Source organism: Meles meles, chromosome 8 (assembly GCF_922984935.1).
Source record: "Meles meles chromosome 8, mMelMel3.1 paternal haplotype, whole genome shotgun sequence".
NCBI classification, from domain to species: Eukaryota; Metazoa; Chordata; class Mammalia; order Carnivora; family Mustelidae; genus Meles; species Meles meles.
In genome coordinates, this window is record NC_060073.1 from 14,878,624 (window position 1) to 14,899,358 (window position 20,735).

Sequence of the window (20,735 nt, forward strand, 5' to 3'; positions counted from 1 at the left end):
GAGGAGGAAGCAGGCTCCCTGCAGAGCAGAGAGCCCGATGCGGGGCTCGATCCCAGGACCCTGAGATCATGACCTGAGCCGAAGGCAGAGGCTTTAACCCACTGAGCCACCCAGGCGCCCCATAAATGTATTTTTTGATGGTCAATACATTAATACATTTTAGTGTTGATAGTGATGGTTTTATAAGTTATTTCAATCACATAACCATTTATATAAGCGAAATTTTTTTTATAAATATTTGTGTGCGCATGTGTTCTCATGAGAAAACTATGGATTATCTGAATTGACACCGATGTCAATATTTAGCTTAATTACATTTTTTTTTGCTCTGCAATTCTCTAAGGAGCAGATAAACATTTTTTTGTTGTATGTTTGGTAATCCCACATTTAAAAAGCTATTTGTTCTATATATTTAAAAAAATTCTGCATGAATATGGGAGGAATTTTTGAGAGAAAATAAAGAAATGTGGATTTCTTCTCCTTATAATAGTTTTAAGCTGACTTGCTCATTCTTTCCTTGATGTACGGTGTCTCAATATTACAAAAATAAAGTATGTTTCATGTTAGGAATATAAATCATTGCTACTCACTGAATTCAACCCAGTCCTATGCACTAGAGATTTTTCAATCCTTTATAAATATTGGTCTTTGACATGCTGAGGAAAAACAGGATTCACCATGCTAAAGTCTTGCTTCTAAATATGGTAGGTGCAATATTTAATTATGTTTCAGGGTCGGAGGCTTTAGTTCAGATACTAGTGATGCCTCAACATACTGTTTGTTATACACTTTCCTTTCTTCATGCTCCACTGAGTAAGAGACAATCTGACAGCCCAGAAAGAGCAATAATTATCCGACTATGCTCTGGCTTATGTAAGGATTTTATTGTTTTAGTGATCACTTCTATAAGCAGTTTTATTATCTATTACCAGTCGAAATTTATTTTATAGTAAGTATAGGAAGTCTATAAGCAACTGCAACCTCGAAGAGGAGTGACCATGAATTATCTTTCATAGAAATGTATCTGAAAATACGCCCAAGGACTTTTCAGGGATGATCACTATATGTGCAGAGAAAAATCTTGAATTAACACTAAGTTAAAATTTGAAAAGCAGTAACAGTAAAATAAGCAGTGACGATAATAAACAGGGCAAGCAAGGGCAACTGACTGTTGTGTGTTTTAGGAAACAAGACTGGAAAACAAACAAAAAAAAAAACATTGCCCTGTTTTTGTTTGCAAACAAGGTACTTCTAGTTTCATAAGGTCTTTGGTTCTGCCAGTCACTGTTCTCAAGAAATGCTAATGACATGACATAATAGCCAGAAAACAGTTTGGTTGGAAAAGGCTGCCCCATAGGACAAGTTGAAAAATAAGTCTCTTTTCCTAGCAATCTGAAAAATTTAGAAATTAAATAATTCTCACATTGATTTTTCATGTAAACCCAATCCAATCTTGTGATGTAAGTGTCTTTGCTCCCATTTCACCAATTACGGACATTAAGGAAAGGCACTCCATGCACCATGGAATATCTAGGATTAGTACTCAAGATGTCTATTTTCTAGTACATATTTTTGTATTCAAAACTCCTATATTTAAGTGTCTTTTTGAATGTGAAGATGATGTAATATGAAAACAAGAGGTATTAAATTTAACAGAAAATAAACTGGAGGTTAAATCACGTAAGGTGCCACTGTTTTTCACATAGCAAATTTAGCCAACAATGAAATCAAATAATGTATTTAATCTGTTTGTTCAGGGTAATGCATCCACTTGGACCACACTTTTTCATCCCTGCCTATCCCTTCAGGACCAAAGGTAGCCATACGTCCTTGTAAGAGACGGATATGAGGATATGACTGAGTAGATTATATATTCAAAAAAATTATCTTTAAAACCTATAAATAAAAATCAAAATGTCGGCGGTGCCGTCAGATTTACATTTTTACAGGATTCAGAGGGAAAATGTGACTCAAGTCACCACGTTTATTTTGATGGGCTTCACAGATGATTTTAAGCTGCAAGTTTTCCTATTTTTACTATTTCTAGCAATCTATGTTTTCACTCTGGTAGGAAATTTGGGACTGGTGATACTGGTCATTGGGGATTCGCGGCTCCACAACCCCATGTACTATTTTCTGAGTGCGTTATCATTCCTGGATGCCTGCTATTCCTCAGCTGTTACCCCCAAAATGTTAGTCAATTTCTTATCGGAGGACAAAACCATTTCATTCCTTGGATGTGCAGCAGAGATGTTTCTCTTTATTACTTTCGGGACCGCGGAATGCTTTATTTTAGCTGCAATGGCGTATGATCGCTACGAGGCAATCTACAACCCTCTCCTGTATTCTGTTAGAATGTCAGCCAGAGTCTACGTGCCACTCATAATTTCCTGCTATGTTGCTGGTACCTGCATGGCACTTTACACACGGTGGCTACATTTACTCTATCCTTCTGTGCATCCAATGAAATTAAGCATGTCTTTTGTGACATCCCTCCTCTCCTTGCCATTGCTTGTTCTGACACCCACATAAACCAGCTTCTGGTCTTCTACTTTGCCGGATCTATTGAGATATCCACGATCGTGATAGTCCTGGTCTCTTATGGTTTCATTCTGTTGGCGATTCTGAGGATGCATTCTGCTGAAGGGAGGCGGAAAGTCTTCTCTACATGTGGCTCTCACCTAACTGGAGTGTCCATTTTTCATGGTACCGTTCTCTTCATGTATGTGAGACCTAATTCCAGCTATGCCTTGGATCATGATATGATAGTATCAGTATTTTACACAATTGTGATTCCCATGCTGAATCCCATCATCTATAGTCTGAGGAACAAAGACGTGAAAGACGCAATGAAAAGAGTATTTGGTAAAAACTGGTTTGCCAGTAAATTATGCTTTTCACGCTAAACATCAAGCTGAAGGAAATTAAGACTGATGTAATTGTCTTCATCTCTATGATTACAACACTATGATTACATTGTTTTGTTTTCATTTATTAGTGTCTTTCTATTCATAATGGACATTTGTAAGTAAAGATCAGAGTCAATCATTGCCAATGGAGTTTTTACACATGCAGAAACTGTGTCATCCATTTGCTTCTCTGGATGGAATAAAGGGAAACCCATTTAAGATGGAGTAAGGAGGCCAGGAAGAGGAGCATTACACCTTACCCCTTGTGGTCAGCAACAGAATAAATGGGAAGAGATGGATCTTGTATTCCCAGCAGAAAGAATTCTACCCTATACTAACCCTAGCAAGAGGAAGAGAGGTTTCCTCCTCCCCTGCAACAGCCCAGCCAATGAGAGATTCTCACAACCCAGCCAATGCAAAACCACTATTCTTGGAAATCTCAGTTTAATCCAATAGACTTTTGCTTATAACAGTCCTTCCCAGCTCCCCCCTCCTCTACAAAAGAACAGCTCCTCTCTTTCCTTATCTGGATTTGCCAGTGTTTTCACATAGCCTGCATGGTCCAAAGTGCAATTCTCTGCTACTCTTGAATAAACCCATTTTATAAAGTAATCAGCTGTTTTATGATTAAGGTTAGCTCTCCTTAATTATATATGCACATAAACATGCATGCATATAAAATATGATGCTGATGCTGGTTGTGTTGGTTTGCTAGGGCCACCATAACAAAGGTACCACAGACAGGTTGCTTAAACAACAAGTTTTTATTTTCTCTCTCTTCTGGATACAAGAAGCCTAAAATCAAGGCCATGCCAGGGTTGATTTATCCTGAGACCTCCCTTCTACATTTGTAGATGGGAGTCTTCATCCTTTGTCTTTAAGTGATCTTTCCTTCTCATGGCAGTGTCTTAATCTCTTCTTCTTATGAGGTAAATAAATAGTCATATTGGATACAAGATCATTTGAATCCAATTACCAATTTACAGGCACATATACACATACACGCTCATGGAGTCTCATATGCATGTCATCTTTACATCATGTTATATAGTATTATCTTTCATCTCCATATAACTCAAATTGGATAGGCACCCATAGTTGCAATTATAAGTAAACGTTATACTTATATCTGACTACCTTGTGCTAATATCACTTCATTCATAGCAAAACCACCGCTCACATAATCCCAATTCACTTTTCAAGGAGTCGTTCGCATCTGATTCCAGATCTAACCTTGAATCTGTGCGTTGGCAGCAATCTGATCCCAGCCTGACTCTGGGTCCACAGACAGTGTGTTCAAGTGCCTGGTGTCATTACGGTATTCTTTGTGAGAATGCATTTTTCCACGTTTACTATTTCATTCAGAGCATGGACATTGAATGCACTTTTACATCGGCATAGAACATAGAGACCAGGCTTTAGCATTAATCAAAATTATTGTTAAACTCAAGAATAACAAAAGACATGCATGATTCAGGGTAAGATATAACCAGATGGCAGACTTGGGTCTTGACACAAATAGCCCCCACCCATCTTGACAGGTATCTCTACATGCTTGGTTCAGACTCATATTTGGAGCTTTTCCTGCCAGCCCGGGATGCCCTTACAGATGGCAACACTCCTCAGTGTCTGGGCCTGAGAACCAAGGCACAGAAGAGAGTCTCTACCATACACACTTTTAGGTCTGTTTTCGACACGCCTTATTTGCACTGTAAGGATAGAGCTCCTCCAAAGTTGATTATAGACACACCTCGGAGACATTGTGGATTTAGTTCCAGACCACTGTAATGAAGCAAATATCACAATTAAGCAAGTCTAATGAGTTGTTTCATTTTGGGGGGGGTTCAGTGCCTATAAAAGTTATATTTACAGTATACTGTAGGCTGAGTGTGCAATATCATTTGTCTAAAAAACAATGTTCATACCGCAGGCTAAAAATACTTTATTTCTAAAAAACATTAACCATCATCTCAGCTTTCAACAAGTTATAATCTTTTTGCTGGTGGAGGGTCTCGCCTCGGTGTTGACAGCTGCTGACTGATCAGGGTGGTGGGTAGTAAAGGAGGGAGGGCGGCTGTGGCAATATCTTAAAATAAGACAACAATAAAGTTTCTTCATTGATTGACTCTTCCTTTCATGAATGATCTCTCTGTAGCAGGTGATGCTGTTTGGTAGCATTTTATCCACAGTGGAAGTTTCCAAACTGGACTTAATTCTCACAAAAACCGGCTGCTGCTTTATCACCCAAGTTCATGTACTATTCTAAACCCCTTGTTGTCAATTTAACAATCTTTACAGCTTCACTAGGAGTAGCTTCCATTTCAAAAGACCACATTCTTTGTTCATCCATATAATGCATTTCCTCACCCGTTAGTTGGATCATGAGATTGCTGCAATTTGATCACATGTTCAGGCTGCCCTTCTAATTCTGGCTCTCTTGTTATTTCCACCACAACTGCGTTCCTTCCTTCACTAAAGTCTTGGATCCTGGTACTTCCTGCACTACAGGCATTGGGAATGGTGAATCCTTTCCAGAAGGTTTTTCAGTTTATTTTGTCCAGAACCATCCAAGCTATCACTACATATGGCAGCTATATCTTTACGAACAGCATTTCTTAAATAATAAAACTGAGAGCTGTCGTTCCTACCTGACCCATGAGCTGCAGAATGGATGATGTGTTTGCAGGCACGAAAACAACATTAATCTTGTCCATCTCCGTCAGAGCTCTTGGGTGATCAGATGCATTGGCAATGAGCAGTATTATTTTGAAAGGAATCTTTTTCCGAACACTAGGTCTCAACTGTGGGCTTAAAGTATTCAGTAAAAACCATGTTGTAAAGAGATGTGCTGTCATCTAGGCTTTGTTGTTCCATTTAAAGTAGACTTAGCATGCTTCTTAAGGATCCTAGGATTTTCAGAATGGTAAATGAGGACTGGCTTCAACTTAAAGTCGCCAGCTACATTCACCCCTAACAAGAAAGGCAGTCTGCCCTTTGAAGATTTGAAGCCAGGCATTGACTTCTCTCTAGCTATAAAAGTTTTAGATGGCATCTTCTTTCAATGGAAGGCTGCTTCATCTACATTGAAAATCTGTTGTTGAGTGAGTCCACGGTCATTAACATCATAGCTAGAACTTGTGGATAACTTGCTGCACCTCCTCTCTCAGCAACTGCCCCTTCACCTTGCACTTTGATGTTATGGAGACATTTTCTTTCTTAAATCTCATGAACAAACCTCTACTAGCTTCAGACTTTCCTTCTGCAGCTTCACTTCTCTCAGCCTTCACAGAATTGAAGAGAGTCAGGGTCTTGCCCTGGATTAGGCTTTGGGTTAATGGAGTGTTACGGCTGCTTTGATCATCTATCCGACAACTAAAACTTTCTCCAAGTTGGGAGGAAGGCTCTTTCACTTTTTTATCATTTATTTGTATGTTCACCAGAGAAGCACTTTCAATTTCCTTCAAGAACTTTTCTTCTGCATATGCAACTTAGGTGTTTGGTGTGCGATGCCTCCCTGTCAGCCTATTTTGGCATTGACCATGCCTTCCTCACTGACCTTAATCATTTCTAGCTTGTTATTTAAAGTGAGAGTTGGGTGACTCCATCTTTCAACTGAACACTTAGAGGCCATTGTAGGGTTTTTAATTGACCTAATTTCAATATCGCTGTTTCAGGGGATAAGGAGGCCTGAAAGGAGGATGAGAGACAGGGTAACGGCTGGTCAGTGGAGCAGTCTGAGCACACACAACATTTATTTGATGAAGTTCACTCTCCTATATGCATACAGTTCACAGCATCCCTCCAAGTTACAAATGTAACATCAAAGATCAGATCACAGAGCCCCATAACATTTGTAATAATGGTGAAAAAAATTTAAATATTGCAAGAGTTACAAAATGTGATACAGAGACATAAAGTGGACGAAGGCAACTGGAAAAATAGCTCCAAAATGCTTGCTCAGTGCAGTGTTGCCACAAACCTTCAACTGGTATAAATGCAGTGCCCTGTGAAGCCCATAAAGCAAAGGCCCTAAAGAGAGGTGTGCCTGTATGGGCAGCGTGGCAAGACACCATGTCCCGAGAGTCCCCGGCTTCTTCACTCCAGAAACATGTTCTAAATGTTATTTTCATGAGAGGTATTCAAAAGATAAATGACCACAACCTCCCGACCTGCTTTGACATATTCCATCAGAAAATTTTACAGGCCTTGCTCAGTTCAAATGCCTGAGATTAGTACCACTTGCTCCATGGAGTCAGCAGAGATAAAAATGCCTATAAGTTAATGTTCTGTGTCCCCAAACACTTGACAGTATTTTGCAGCTCAAGAGCTCATCCTGACCTGGGGACTCCCCTCTGGTATGGCTGGTCTCCTCATCCAGGAAGTCACGCTGAAGCTAGAAACCCCACCTTTCTCCATGGCGTTCATAGGACTAGGGAAATCCTCCAGACCACACAAGGGTTTTGCTCTTTTCAATCGCTTTTCTATAATATTCCTATTTCTTTCATCCTTCTCAGACTGGATGTTCCATATGTAGTGTCTAATACAACAACATGGTAAAGCCACACCTTTTAGAAAGAAATAAAATTCTGATGTTCATATACTGACTGAATGCAAAGTTTAGAATACCAGCCCTGTGCACCTCGATACCCATCCTTTCTTCTGCTGCTACAAACACCTTTCAGAATTTTAATATTGCAAACATGATAGACAACTCCGATCTTATTGGGGGAGGAGGCAGCTCTAGAGGTGACATTGCTAAAAATAGAAATGAATAGTCCCCCTGATATTTGTTTTGGTAGCACTCACACATGGAAGTTAAGAACATCTCTAAGATCTATTTTCTTATGATATGTTTCTCTCTTTCTCAGAGACAAAGTTTTTTGTTACAATTGAACACTATTATGACCTTGATAATTAGTTCTTCATATTTGGTTTTTTCCTTCATTTTTCTATTTTAAGTTGAGGTTTTATGCCAGGGGAAATTGTAGAGAAGTTGTGTTATGTATACTCTCTCTTCCTTCTAAAGGACTCATGATAAATGCAGCAGTGGGTGCAGCAGGTGGAGGGGAGTAAAGGTACTCTGTATTTTGAATGGAATATGATAGGAATCCTAGTGGGAGTATTCAAGTGCCTGGAATCATTGGAGCCAGAAGCTTACAAAATTCAGGATTGTATGAAAGAAATGGTTGTGGGAAGAACAGTGCTATTTAATAGACGTTTTATAAAATTTTGTTCCTTTCTTTTTTATGTTTTTAAAAGATTGTATATATTTATCTGAGAGAAAGTGAGAGTGAGCGAGATCACAGAGGGAGAAAGAGACTCCCCACTGAGTAGAGAGCCAGATGAGGGGCTCGATCCTAGGACTCCAAGATCATGGCCTTGGCCAAAGGCAGATGCTTAACTGACTAAGCCACCTAGGACCCCCAGATTTTGTTTCTTTAATGTCCAATTTTACTCTTTCCTATCTTTCTGCACAGTTATTTCTTTGTCATTAAGACACTATAAACTTTATTTTCAAAAAAGGAAGAAGAGGGGCACCTGGGTGGCTCAGTCCATAAAGTGCCTGCCTTCAGCAAGGGTCATAATCCCCAGAGTCCTGGGATTAAGCCCTGCATGGGGCTCCCTGCTCAGTGGGGAGCCTCCTTTTTCCTCTCCTTCTGCCATTCTCCCCTGCTTGTGCTCTCGCTCTCTCTTCCAAACAAATAAAATCTTAAAAAGATAAAATTGAAAAATTAAAAAGAAAGAAAGAAAGAAAGAAAGAAAGAAGGGAGGGGCGTCTGGGTGGCTCAGTGGGTTAAGCTGCTGCCTTCGGCTCAGGCCATGATCTCAGGGTCCTGGGATCGAGTCCCGCATCGGGCTCTCTGCTCGGCAGGGAGCCTGCTTCCCTCTCACTCTCTCTGCCTGCCTCTCTGCCTACTTGTGATCTCTCTCTGTCAAATAAATAAATAAAATCTTAAAAAAAAAAAAAAGAAAGAAGGGAAATTGTTGATTTCTCCTTCAAGAAGGGGGGAAGAGGTAAGAAAAATAGCTTACACTGCCCAGAACAAACATTCTTCAAAAAATTTGTTTCGATTACTTGAATACTTTTATCTGCCCCCCCACTTGTGTCCTCTATGTACATTTACAATCTATATATCTATATTGAATTTACAACCAAGTCTCCTAATTAACATAATAAAATTATAGGGGATTAGCTAGTATTGCAGACTAAGACTGGATTCTGGAACTGAGATCATGTGCCCCCCTTTTTCATATGTGAATTTAGTTTTAGGGAATTAGCTGATGAATCACCAATAAAAGTCAACTCTGTAGCACATCAACACCACTCACTGCTGCTAGATTCAAATCCTTCCTTTCTTTATGTGACCTGCCTGATGATTAGAATGCAATTGTTGCGCATGAGCAGGTAACATATCAGTAGCTCAGCCTTTGCTATTAATCATCCTTTCAATCTAATGAAGTTAATTAGATGTCTGTTATTTTTCATATAGTATGTCAGGACTGGAGATATAAAAATGAATATCTTTTTGTGAAACAGAAAATGTTGGCCATATTCTGGAATCTTTTTTATTTTTTTTAAAGATTTTATTTATTTATTTTGTCAGAGAGAGAGAGAGAGACAGAGAGAGAAAGAACACAAGTAGGCAGAGAGGTAGGCAGAGGCAGAGGGAGAAGCAGGCTCCCTGCCGAGCAAGGAGCCCGATATGGGACTCAATCCCAGGACGCTGGGATCATGACCTGAGCGGAAGGCAGCCGCTTAACCAACTGAGCCACCCAGGCGTCCCCATATTCTGGAATCTTAAAAAGCAGCTGCAACAGCAACTTTTAATAACTTCTGTGTGTTATTTTCACTATTTCAATACCTGGAATTAAGTTTAGAATTAATTTAGTATTTCAAAATAACAGCCAAATTTATTTCACAGGGGATCAGAGAATGACAGAACTTATGTAGAAGAATTAAGAGTCATGGGAAAAATTGGAGAAGCACCAGCATGAGTATATGGGGACTGTGATAAATAAGAAACAAATTTTATAAGGTTATGTTTTCGAGTTATAGTACAATCCATTTCCGGGTCATAGTACAACCCATTTCAGTAGGAATTTTTTGAGTGCCACCATAACATCTTTGTTTCTCAGACAATATATTATGGGGTTAAACATTGGTGTCACAATGGTGTAAAAAAGAGAAAGACACTTGTCATTTCCTGTTAAATTACTGGACTTGGGGCTCAAGTATGTCATGATGCCTGATCCAAAGAACAAAACCACAACCATGAGATGCGAGGAACAAGTGGAGAATGCCTTGGCTCGCCCAGCTGCTGATGGCAACTTCAGGATGGTTGAGATTATTTTCCCATAAGATCCAAGAATCAACATAAAAGGAATAGTGACCACTAGAACAGCAACCGCATAAACCAACATCTCAATCATAAAAGTATCCCCACAGGCAAGCTTAAGTACTGGAGGTATGTCACAGAAGAAGTCATTCAGCTGATTGGACCCGCAGAAGGGTAGAGAGAAGATCAGGTAGGTGAACCCTATGTGTACTGGAATTCCAGTGATCCAGCAGCTAACTGCCAGTTGCATGCAGAGCCTGTTGTTCATGATGAGAGGGTAGAGTAAGGGGTTGCAAATAGCAACATACCTGTCATATGCCATTGTGGTCAGAATGAAGCACTCAGTGGCTCCAAACACCAGAAAGAAATACATTTGAGTAGCACAGGCCAGAAAGGAAATACTTCTATTTTGTCTACAAAGATCTGTTAATAATCTGGGGACAGTGACCGACACATAGCATATTTCCAAGAAAGAAAAGTTTCCAAGGAAAAAATACATGGGAGTCTGGAGGGAGGGATCGACCTTGGTTATTATGATAATGAGGCTATTTCCCATCAGAATAATCATGTACATGGTCAAAAACACCCCAAAAAGGAATCCTTGGAGGTCAGGAATATCAGAAAAGCCAAGCAGGATGAAATCCATTAATGGAGTCTGATTCCCTTGCAGAGGATTTTGTCCTGTGGATTCCATCTATAAACAAAATGATTTCAAGGCTTAGAATTCACTTCAGTTGCTGGGCCCAGTTGCAGAATGGGACATATTAAATAGATGATTTCAAATCCACTGACAAAGGATAGATATTCAGCTTTTAGTTTTTTTGTTTTGTATTTTTGGTAATAAACTTCAAACCTAATACCTCAAATTCTGGTAGATAAAAACAGAAAGGAATCAACTCTAATCTCCCTGCTAATATTAATAGTGTATATAAATGAATGACACACTAAAACAGACAACAATAAAATAAAAGCAAAACATGTCGAATAGCCTATTCTCCTGTGTTAGTTAACACAAGACATTCTCTAATGAGAAATGTTTCTCCTTCCTTGTCAATAAGGTATCTAACGCACTTGTATGTTTTTCTGCCTACCACCTTTTTATTTTTTAATTAACCTATCATGTATTATTTGTTTCAGGGGTACAGGTCTGTGATTCATCAGTTTTTCACAATTCAAAGCACTCACCATAGCACATACCATCTGGAATCTCCATCACCCAGCCACCCCATCCCTCCCACCCCCAACCCCTCCAGCAACCCTCAGTTTGTTTCCTAAGTTTAAGAGTTTCTTATGGTTTGCCTCCCTCTCTGGTTTCACCTTGTTTCATTTTTTTTTCATCTCTTCCCCTATGATCCTCTGCCTTGTTTCTAAAATTCCACATATCAGTGGGATCATATAATAATTGTCTTTCTTCATTGACTTATTTTGCTTAGCATAATAGCCTCTAGTTCCATCCACACTGTTGCAACTGAATATTTGATTAGTTTATGTTTGGTTTGATGTTTCCCCTGTGACCTGCTTCTCACATAACCACAGGGCAAGGTGGTCAGTAAGAATGCATAGCCAGGCCCAGCTCAGACCATCCTGGGATGCTCATTATCTGGGAAAGAGACTGAGACTCTGATCAGGAAAACAAGGAATATTACCTAGCCTCTGTCATAGCAAACCATTTCATTGAAGATATCATACAAAGTTATATTAGAAATCATGCATCATAGCAAGTCATGTGCTTAGAATGTAAAACAAATTATAAAAGGTTTGACTATTATATGTCCTTAAACCTATCATTACACCCAAAATCTTAGTAATTCTGCTTTTATTCTAAATGGTATGACTTTGGGGATGCCTGGGAGGCCCAGTCAGTTGAGTGTCTGCCTACGGCTCAGGTCATGATCCCAGGGTTCAGGGATCAAGTCCCACATTGGGGTCTTTGTTTGGCAGGGAGCCTGTCTCTCCCTCTGCCTGCTGATTCCCCTGCTCTTTCCTTCTCTCTCTCTCTCTGTCTGACAAATAAATACATCTTTAAAAAAATAAATGCTATGACTATGACTATGAAATGCTATAGGAATAATTAGATATGTTTAGGGCATTTACAGGATAATTAAATGAGGAAAAGGAAAAATAAAATGGGCAAGAGAATTTGATCTTAGGGTTCATATACCTGATGCCAGACAAAATGGAAGTCTGTTTTTGTGTACCCTTTCTTATCTCTGAGTTGCTGAGTATATATAATATTTATTATCGATATACACTATATTATTCATTTAAATATATATTATTAACATGCCAATTGATATAGATTTTGTAGTATATATTCCAGTTTATGTTGAATTAATGCAGTGTATTATGAATATAATATATCCAGTTGCCCCTTGAGCAACGAATGCACCAATCCCTCTCCAGGCAGTCAAAAGTTTGCATATAACTTTTGACTCCTTCAAAATTTAATTGCTAACAAAAATAATCGATTAACTCATGTTTTGTATGTTGTATGTATTATATACTATCTACCTACAATAAAGTAAGACAGAGAAAAGAAAATGTTGCCAAGAAAATCATAAGAAACAGAAAACAGTTAAGGTGTGTACTGTAAAAATCTGAGTATAGTGGACCAATGAGGTTCAAATCCGTGTTGTTCAAGGGCCACGTGTATTCTAAATATCTACAGCTCACTAATCACCAGGAATCATGGGGATAAATGCAGTGTAGACAGATCCCAGCTAGCTGTTTCAAGAATCAAGCATTTTGACTGCCTAAGTTAGGTCTCTCTGCCATGCAGTTCACCTTAGACCCCATATTCCTCTTTGTGACCTCCATCTAGTCTTCATTAACGCTAACCTGGGACCTTCTCCACAGATTGTCACATACTCTGAAACCCAGATTGCTATGGGTTTTGAAGTCTCTTTGTCAATTTCCCAGGCTCCAAATCTGCCTTCCTTCCTCCACCATGTGGCCGCCCTTTCTTCTTTTAAGACCTGATTCCTTTCGCCTGTGACAGATCCCAGTCGACCAAAACAATTTCCAATGTCTATTTTGTATTTCCTACTTCTCATCGATCCTAATTGTGTGGTTTATTAAGGGTAAATACTGAGTGTCTTCACTACAAAGTAGATACTAATGACCAATAAATGAGCTCAGTTTCCATCTTTACAGAGTTTGCAGAAGTCAGCAGTCAGGTGTTACTGGGAATGTGCACGGTCTATGAAGAGAGAATTACAAGGTGTTCGGGAAGCACCAGACAATTTCTTATGAATATGAACATGGTATTTAATCTAGTACTTCATTAAATTTTAAGGTATCAGAAAAATCATTTTGTGATTTTTACTTTTAAGTAAAAATAGTAAATCATATCCCAGGAACAAAAGGTTCTTGTGTGCTCCTCAGTTTTATATCCCAATAGCTAATCAATTTCTTGCATGGGGTTTTTAAAATATTTTTAATTTTAATTTTATTTTAATTTTAAATATTTTTAAATAGTTTTTAAATATTTAAATATTTCCTCATGGGTAATGGCAAAATGAAGTTTTCCTCCTGATCTCAGCAATCATGCTGCATTCAACTAGATTCAAATTCACTGACCAAACAATCTCATTTTGAGTGAATTACAATGGAAATTAAGTATATTCTGGCAACATGTCCTTAGTTAAATGACTAGAGCTCATTTTTCCTTGTTCAAAAGTATATGCTATAAAGCTGATATGAAACTCAAGGAGCTCTCTTGAAGACTAAGTAGTTTGAATTGTATTAATCACTTTACTTAGATTCTAATATGATAAGTACCCTCCTCATTGTGTTTATCATTATGACTTAAATTTATGTATGCTTTCTTCTTTTGAAATTTGCTTATCTTCTATCCTCTCTGGAATAGAGTTTTCTTAATCTGGGGAGGAGAGGATGTATGGGGTAGTATTTTGCAGGAAAACCAAGATTATCAGTAGACTCTTCTATGCTGGATAGATGCTAACATAGAACTATTAGTAAATAAGGAGCTGAAGTTTTCATGTTAAAATTGCAAAAGGCTGTTCATTGTTAATAAAGAGAATAGATCAATTTCAGAAAAGAAAATAGCCAAGAAAAGTTATTGCTGAGGATGCTTTCATATATTAAATGGGATTTGAGTTAGGCTTTGAAAGTTAATTTTGCTTATACATCTATAACAAAGCCTACTTCTCTTATTTGCTCAAAGTACAGGAGACTGGCAGAGATGAGAGGGAAAACGAACAAACCAAATTGAAAATAAAAGTCCAGTAAATTAAAGTGGTTTTCCCCCAGATATTGCTGCTAGTTAGTAAGAATGGGAATAGCTGTGGACAGTTGAGAGACCTGATCATTTGAAATTCTTTTCATTATTGTTAGGTTTTGAACACTTATTATGTGCTAACCACCGTGTTAATGACTTTCCCCGTATTAGCTCATGTATTACATTCTGAATGAAGTAGGTGCTGTTACTACTCCCATTTTTCATAAAGAGCAAGAGGCATACAGGGATTAAGTTAATGTGCCCCATGTCAGGAAGCTAGGATGTGACTTGACTTCAAACTCAGCCATGTAATGTCAGGGTCCATTTTCTTTCCTTTTTTTTCCCTTTCCTTTCTTTTCCTTTCCTTTCCTTTCCTTTCTTTTCCCTTATTTTCTCTTCTTTCCTTTTCTTCTCTCTTCTTTCCCTTTCTCCTCTTTTTCTTTTCTCTTTTTTCTTTCTTTTCTCTTCTTTCCATTCCTTTTCTCTTCTTTTCTTTTGTGTGTTTATTATGATCAGTGATCCAGCATGTAGAACATCATTAGTTTTTGATGTGGTGTTCAATGGTCCATTTTCTTATTCAAAACTTAATGGGCTTCATAGAATGGTACAGTGACAGATTGTAGCTACACTTGTGATGAGCATTGAACAATGTATAGAGCTGTTGAATCACTGTATGGTACATTTATAATTAGTGTAATTTGTGTGTTTGTCAACTATACTCAAAAAAACTCAGTGGGCTTCATAGAATATTCAACAGATAATACCATTTTGAATTTAATATTTTAGCAATATCAATATAACTAAGAAATATAATACTTTTCATAATCACAAAAAGATATCCTGTCCATTTTATACCTCATTTACTCTTATAAAAATGAAAGATTGATTACTTATAATTATACAGTGTATATATTATACATTCAGAAAATTTATCTCATAAAGGAATCTGATTGGAAGAAAGTGTTTCCTGACTTTTGATTCTTAAATTAAAAATACAGTTCAATAAAATAAACAGGGTAAAATAATTAATGCTTACCTTTTTATATTATGAAAGAAACACTTTGTCACTCTTTTATAAAGACTGTGGTCTTATCTGATGTAACTTTTGGTTTTGAATTATTCAAGGAACAGTTTCCAGCCATCCTTGTTTTTTTGCGAAACTTATACTTTACTTAGCTAGGTCAGTGGAACTCTGGTAGAAAAGAGCACCCTATTCATGGAAGAGGCATCTTCTTTCCATGACATGTTGCATTTTTAAGCTCAATAATCTGTCGAGTGGTAACTTAGAGAATAACTAGGCTTGTCTGTGGTTGGATCAGTGCTGCCTTGAAGGTACTGTCCCTATGGAGTATAATCTGAGGAACAATAGCCTCCTGGCCACTCCTCTCTACCTTTCTCCCCAGCCTCTTCATCTTTGGAGAATAGAGTAATTCCCCTACAAGGACATTCAAAGACTTAAAGTTGGTTTATATTTATGCACAAAATCTCAGAATACTAAGTTTGAAATTATTAAAATGCCATTTCTTAAACTCAAATAATGCGGGTTCAAAATTTTCTAGATTTCATGCATCATCTAAGTTGTTTACATGTTAACATATTTCTTCTCTGCTCATGCTGTAGGTGGAATTTTTTAGTTACATATACATACATAAGAAGAAAAGTGAATTTTTGACAAGACATACACTGAATTTCAAGTTTTCTTTTTTTTTTTTTTATTTTATTTATTTGACAGAGAGAAATCACAACTAGGCAGAGAGAGAGGAGGAAGCAGGCTCCCTGCGGAGCAGAGAGCCTGATGTGGGGCTCGATCCCAGGACCCTGGGACCATGACCTGAGCCGAAGGCAGAGGCTTTAACCCACTGAGCCACCCAGGCGCCCCAAGTTTTCTTTTTTTTTTTAAGATTTTATTTTACTTATTCGACAGACAGAGATCACAAGTATCAGAGATGCAGGCAGAGAGAGAGGAGGAAGCAGACTCCCTGCTGAGCAGAGAGCCTGATGTGGAGTTGGATCTCAGGACCCTGGGATCACGACCCAAGACGAAGGCAGAGTCTTTAACCCACTGAGCCACCCAGGCGCCCCTCAAGTTTTCTATATTGTGAAGCCGAAGATGGGAAAATGATATTATGAGGGCTTGAAAGCCATTAGGAGAGGAAGGTAAATTTTTTGTTGCTGTAATTTTCAACTTTACTATGTTAAAAAATGGTGGCTTACTTCTGTTTTTGTTTGAACTGTTTTGGCCAGCAAAAATAATTGTTCACTTTGGCAGATGTAGAGCATTTGCCAGCATGAAAAAGCACTATTTAGAATAATATTTAGCATACCATAACATATATTTTCTTAATTTAAAACACAGGTGACAACAACAGTAACATTTGTAAAATGTACACAAACGCCCTGGAAGCAAGGAGCTAATGACTAGGAGAGAAGGTCAAATTCAGAAATAAAAATTAAATGGGTCATGCATCATGGGATATGACACACTAGCTCAGTTTCACAGAGGAACACAGGTTGGGTAGTCTAGAGAGTACAAAGTTTTCTGTGCCTCATGTAGTGTATAGCATAACACCTTCATGGTTAGATACATTTGAATGCTTTAATAAATAAAGAAAAGCTGAATGTATTAGCTAATTATTTTGATAACATCAGTTTTTATAAAGTAAACTCTCCTCACCTTGTTTCTAACCTTTGCTTGATATCTAGAGCTCTAAAAATTGATTTAACATTTTTTCGTGTATACTTTGCTTTATTAAAGACATGGTGATTCACAGAGGACCTTGGCCCCGATTATAGAAGTCCTCTGTATTCCTTTTATTTCTTCTTTTTTTAATTGAAAAAATTTAGATCATTTATTAATATCATTCATCATCGCATGGATCCATATATTTTTGATGCTATGGACAGAAAGCTAATTTAGTAATCATCACTAGAAACATCTTCATATACATATTATTGGTATGAAAGATTTCCTGTAAGTCGAATTGGTGACAAATGTAAAACATTGTTTTTGTTTGTTTGTTTGTTTGTGTTGGTGGTGGAATGTCAATTTTCACCATTGAAGAATCATTGTAAGAATCAGGGATATTTTCACATCAAATACATTATGCTCTGTGCATCTGAACAGATCAATAGTAGATAGTCCTTCATATAGGTCTCATATGAAGTTATCAGCCTATCGTAGGGGATAAATTTAACACACATATATTTTTTAAAGGGAAATATAAAAAGTAAAAAATAAGCAAAGAGTGTGTATTACAATTTTGTTTGCATGTTAGAAAAAAATCACTGACCATAGCCACTTAAAAATAAAACTTGTGTCTTGTCACTCTGCTTCTAATCTCTGTTGGTACCATTTTATGAGCCATGTTGGGTGTCTGTATTGGACCCAATCACTGAAAGTTGAAGTATGTAACTGCAGTCAGCTGTGGAGATATCTTTAGCATTTGCTTCTTTTTTTTTTTTTTTTTAAGATTTTATTTATTTATTTGACAGAGAGAGAGATCACAAGTAGGCAGAGAGGCAGGCAGAGAGAGAGGAGGAAGCAGGCTCCCTGCGGAGCACAGAGCCCGATGCGGGGCTCGATCCCAGGACCCCGACATCATGACCTGTGCCGAAGGCAGCGGCTTAATCCACTGAGCCACCCAGGCGCCCCTAGCATTTGCTTCTTAAACATGACGTTCTTTTTGACTACTATCACCAAATCTAGCATTTAGGATAATTCTGACACACAGTTCTCTTCTGCAATACATTATTTGGGCATGATAATGTTATGATGTGTGAAATCTAACCTCAGTCTTTATTTTGCATGTTTTTAATGCGGCTTTTTCTGTTTCCAAACTAAATAAACCTTCTATTTCCATATCTTCTCCAAATCTGTTACTTTTTTATCTGTTTCTCTCATCAGTGTATAAACGAATCTGACACACTCTCAGCACAACCTTAGCTAATAAGTTATATTTTGTTAATTTTACTTTACAACGCATGGTTAAAATGATCATAAAACTTCAGGAGGTTGAGGGTTTGGAGCCCAATTTGGAAACTCAGCTTTTGATATAGTTCTTTATCCAGCTATCTCCTATTTGCAAAACTCACCATGATCTGGTCCATATTCACTACCTTCCTCTTTAGGGAAGATCTGGGTGCAATAATTTTTGTTAAGTGACTTAAACACATCAAGAATTCTTCTGAGACTTTGGAATGGTACATGGGCATATACAATGTTTTCACATTTAAGATTAAAATCACAAAATTTAAAGAGAACCTTAAAGATAATACACACCATGTTCCCAGTCAAAATAGTAAATTATAGGGATGCCTGGGTGGCTCAGTGAGTTAAGCCTCTGTCTTGGGCTCAGGTTATGATCTCAGGGTCCTGGGATCAAGCCCTGCATTGAGCTCTCTGCTCAGCAGGGAGCCTGCTTCCCCCCCTTCTCTCTCCCTGCCTCTCTGCCTACTTGTGATCTCTCTGTCAAATAAATATATTTTTTTTAAATGGTAAATTATATATAAATTGAACAACAATGAACACACTTCTGCTTTCTGTTGCAACATATTCTATTTGATGTGTGTTCTATGTTTTCAATAAACATACTTATTTTAAATTGTTTCTATAAAGCTGTATATTTCCATGAAGTTATATGTTTTCTTTTTTTTTAATATTTATTTATTTTGTGGGGAGGGGCAGAGAGAGAGGGAGAATCTCAAGCAGACTCCCCACTGAGTGTGGAGCCAGATATTGGTCTCGATCTCATGTCTCTGAGATCATGACCTGAGCTGAAATCAAGAATCAGAAGCTCAGTAGACTGAGTCACCCAGGTGTCCCAAAGCTATAAATTTTCAATACAGCTCTTTGTACATCCCTTTTCTATAGATTACATCTTCTCACATCAGCTCAACTAATTTTTTAAAAAATATTTTCCTGTTCACCCAGCCATTTTGGCATTATCTTCTTGAAAAATTTCACTTATCTCTATCCTCTGGAGGCTTATTATGAGTTAACATAGTATCTTTTATTTTAGCAGCATGAAATTAAATGGATTATTACTTCACTTATTTCAGCACCTAGCTTTTACTTAATTATCATTTACAAATGTATACCTGCCACTTTTAATGGACTAATGGAAATTATATGGTCCATGTTAAATTACACTTAACAAAATAAATCCAAAATTATTCTTGTACATAATATAAAACTGTATAATTTTTTTTTTGCCCAAATGCAGGATTTCAATAACAGCAATATTTCTTCTTTTGGTTGTTTATTTGGACCTATATGATTCTTGAATACCTATTTTTCATTACTTCCAACTTGTCTGCTCACTCAATATAATAATTAGAAGTCTCAGTGGTTTCACAGGTTAAATTAATTTTGAGTTAATGAAAATAAACCATATTTGGAACATTTTTCACATAAATGTGTTGTACGCTATACAAAAAATTATGACAATTAAAAAATAATTTTACCAATTTATGGGTTGAAGAAATAATCAGAAACCCATATTTAAGTAATTAAAAAGCAGACAAGAAAATTAAGTGATTATAGCCCCCAAAATATAAAGTATTTGTAGACTCTGTACATAAGATAAAGTAAGTGTAAAAAAGCTCCATTAGAGAGCAGAGAACATGACCTAAAATAGGATATGTCTAAAAATCAATCTCAGGATAACTGGATTTTCTCTCCCAAACATTCTTTCAATTGTTAATGTTACTAGAAAATAAAACATGTAGTGGAAGGAATATATTATTGCCATTTACTTATGAAATATCTTGGTCTTAATATATGATCCCACCAGATACTGGGGACGGGGAATGTAGAATGAATCTAGCCAATGAGCAGCCACCTGGTGCAGAAGATTGTAGGCAAGCTACTCAGAGGATGGACAAATGATCTCAGAGAACAAACTGTCATTCTACTGCGGGGTGTCCAGGCCAGGCAACCACTCAGGACCTGGGAGTGAAAGTAAAGCCCACAGGTGCATAGACAACACCCATGACATCACAAACACCTCTCTGGGCAATTGAGAGATATCTATAAGAGGAAATCCATAAGCTTATTATAAAGAATGTAAGTCAGATTCATCCACTGAACGTTGATGTACCTCCTATGGAGCTATGCACTGATTAAACTCAGCAGCAGCTGAATGCATGTGTATGTAACTTGGCCCTATGTGTCAGCCCAAGAGAATGGAAGGGAAAGAAAAGTTAAACATTTTGAAGACCAGAGAAGGGAATATGAGAGTTGTAACTGGT

At 37.6% G+C, this 20,735-nt stretch overlaps 1 protein-coding gene and 1 pseudogene across 1 annotated transcript; one reads left to right on the forward strand and one right to left on the reverse strand.

The window, feature by feature from the left end:
- The first annotated feature begins 1,914 nt into the window (after positions 1-1,914).
- On the forward strand, positions 1,915-2,906 carry LOC123948601 (annotated as a pseudogene).
- A 7,077-nt stretch (positions 2,907-9,983) lies between these two features.
- Positions 9,984-10,940, reverse strand: LOC123949585 (olfactory receptor 10AG1-like). Its single transcript, XM_046017120.1, has one exon. The coding sequence runs from the start codon at positions 10,938-10,940 to the stop codon at positions 9,984-9,986; it is 957 nt and encodes a 318-aa protein (XP_045873076.1).
- Positions 10,941-20,735: the final 9,795 nt, after the last annotated feature.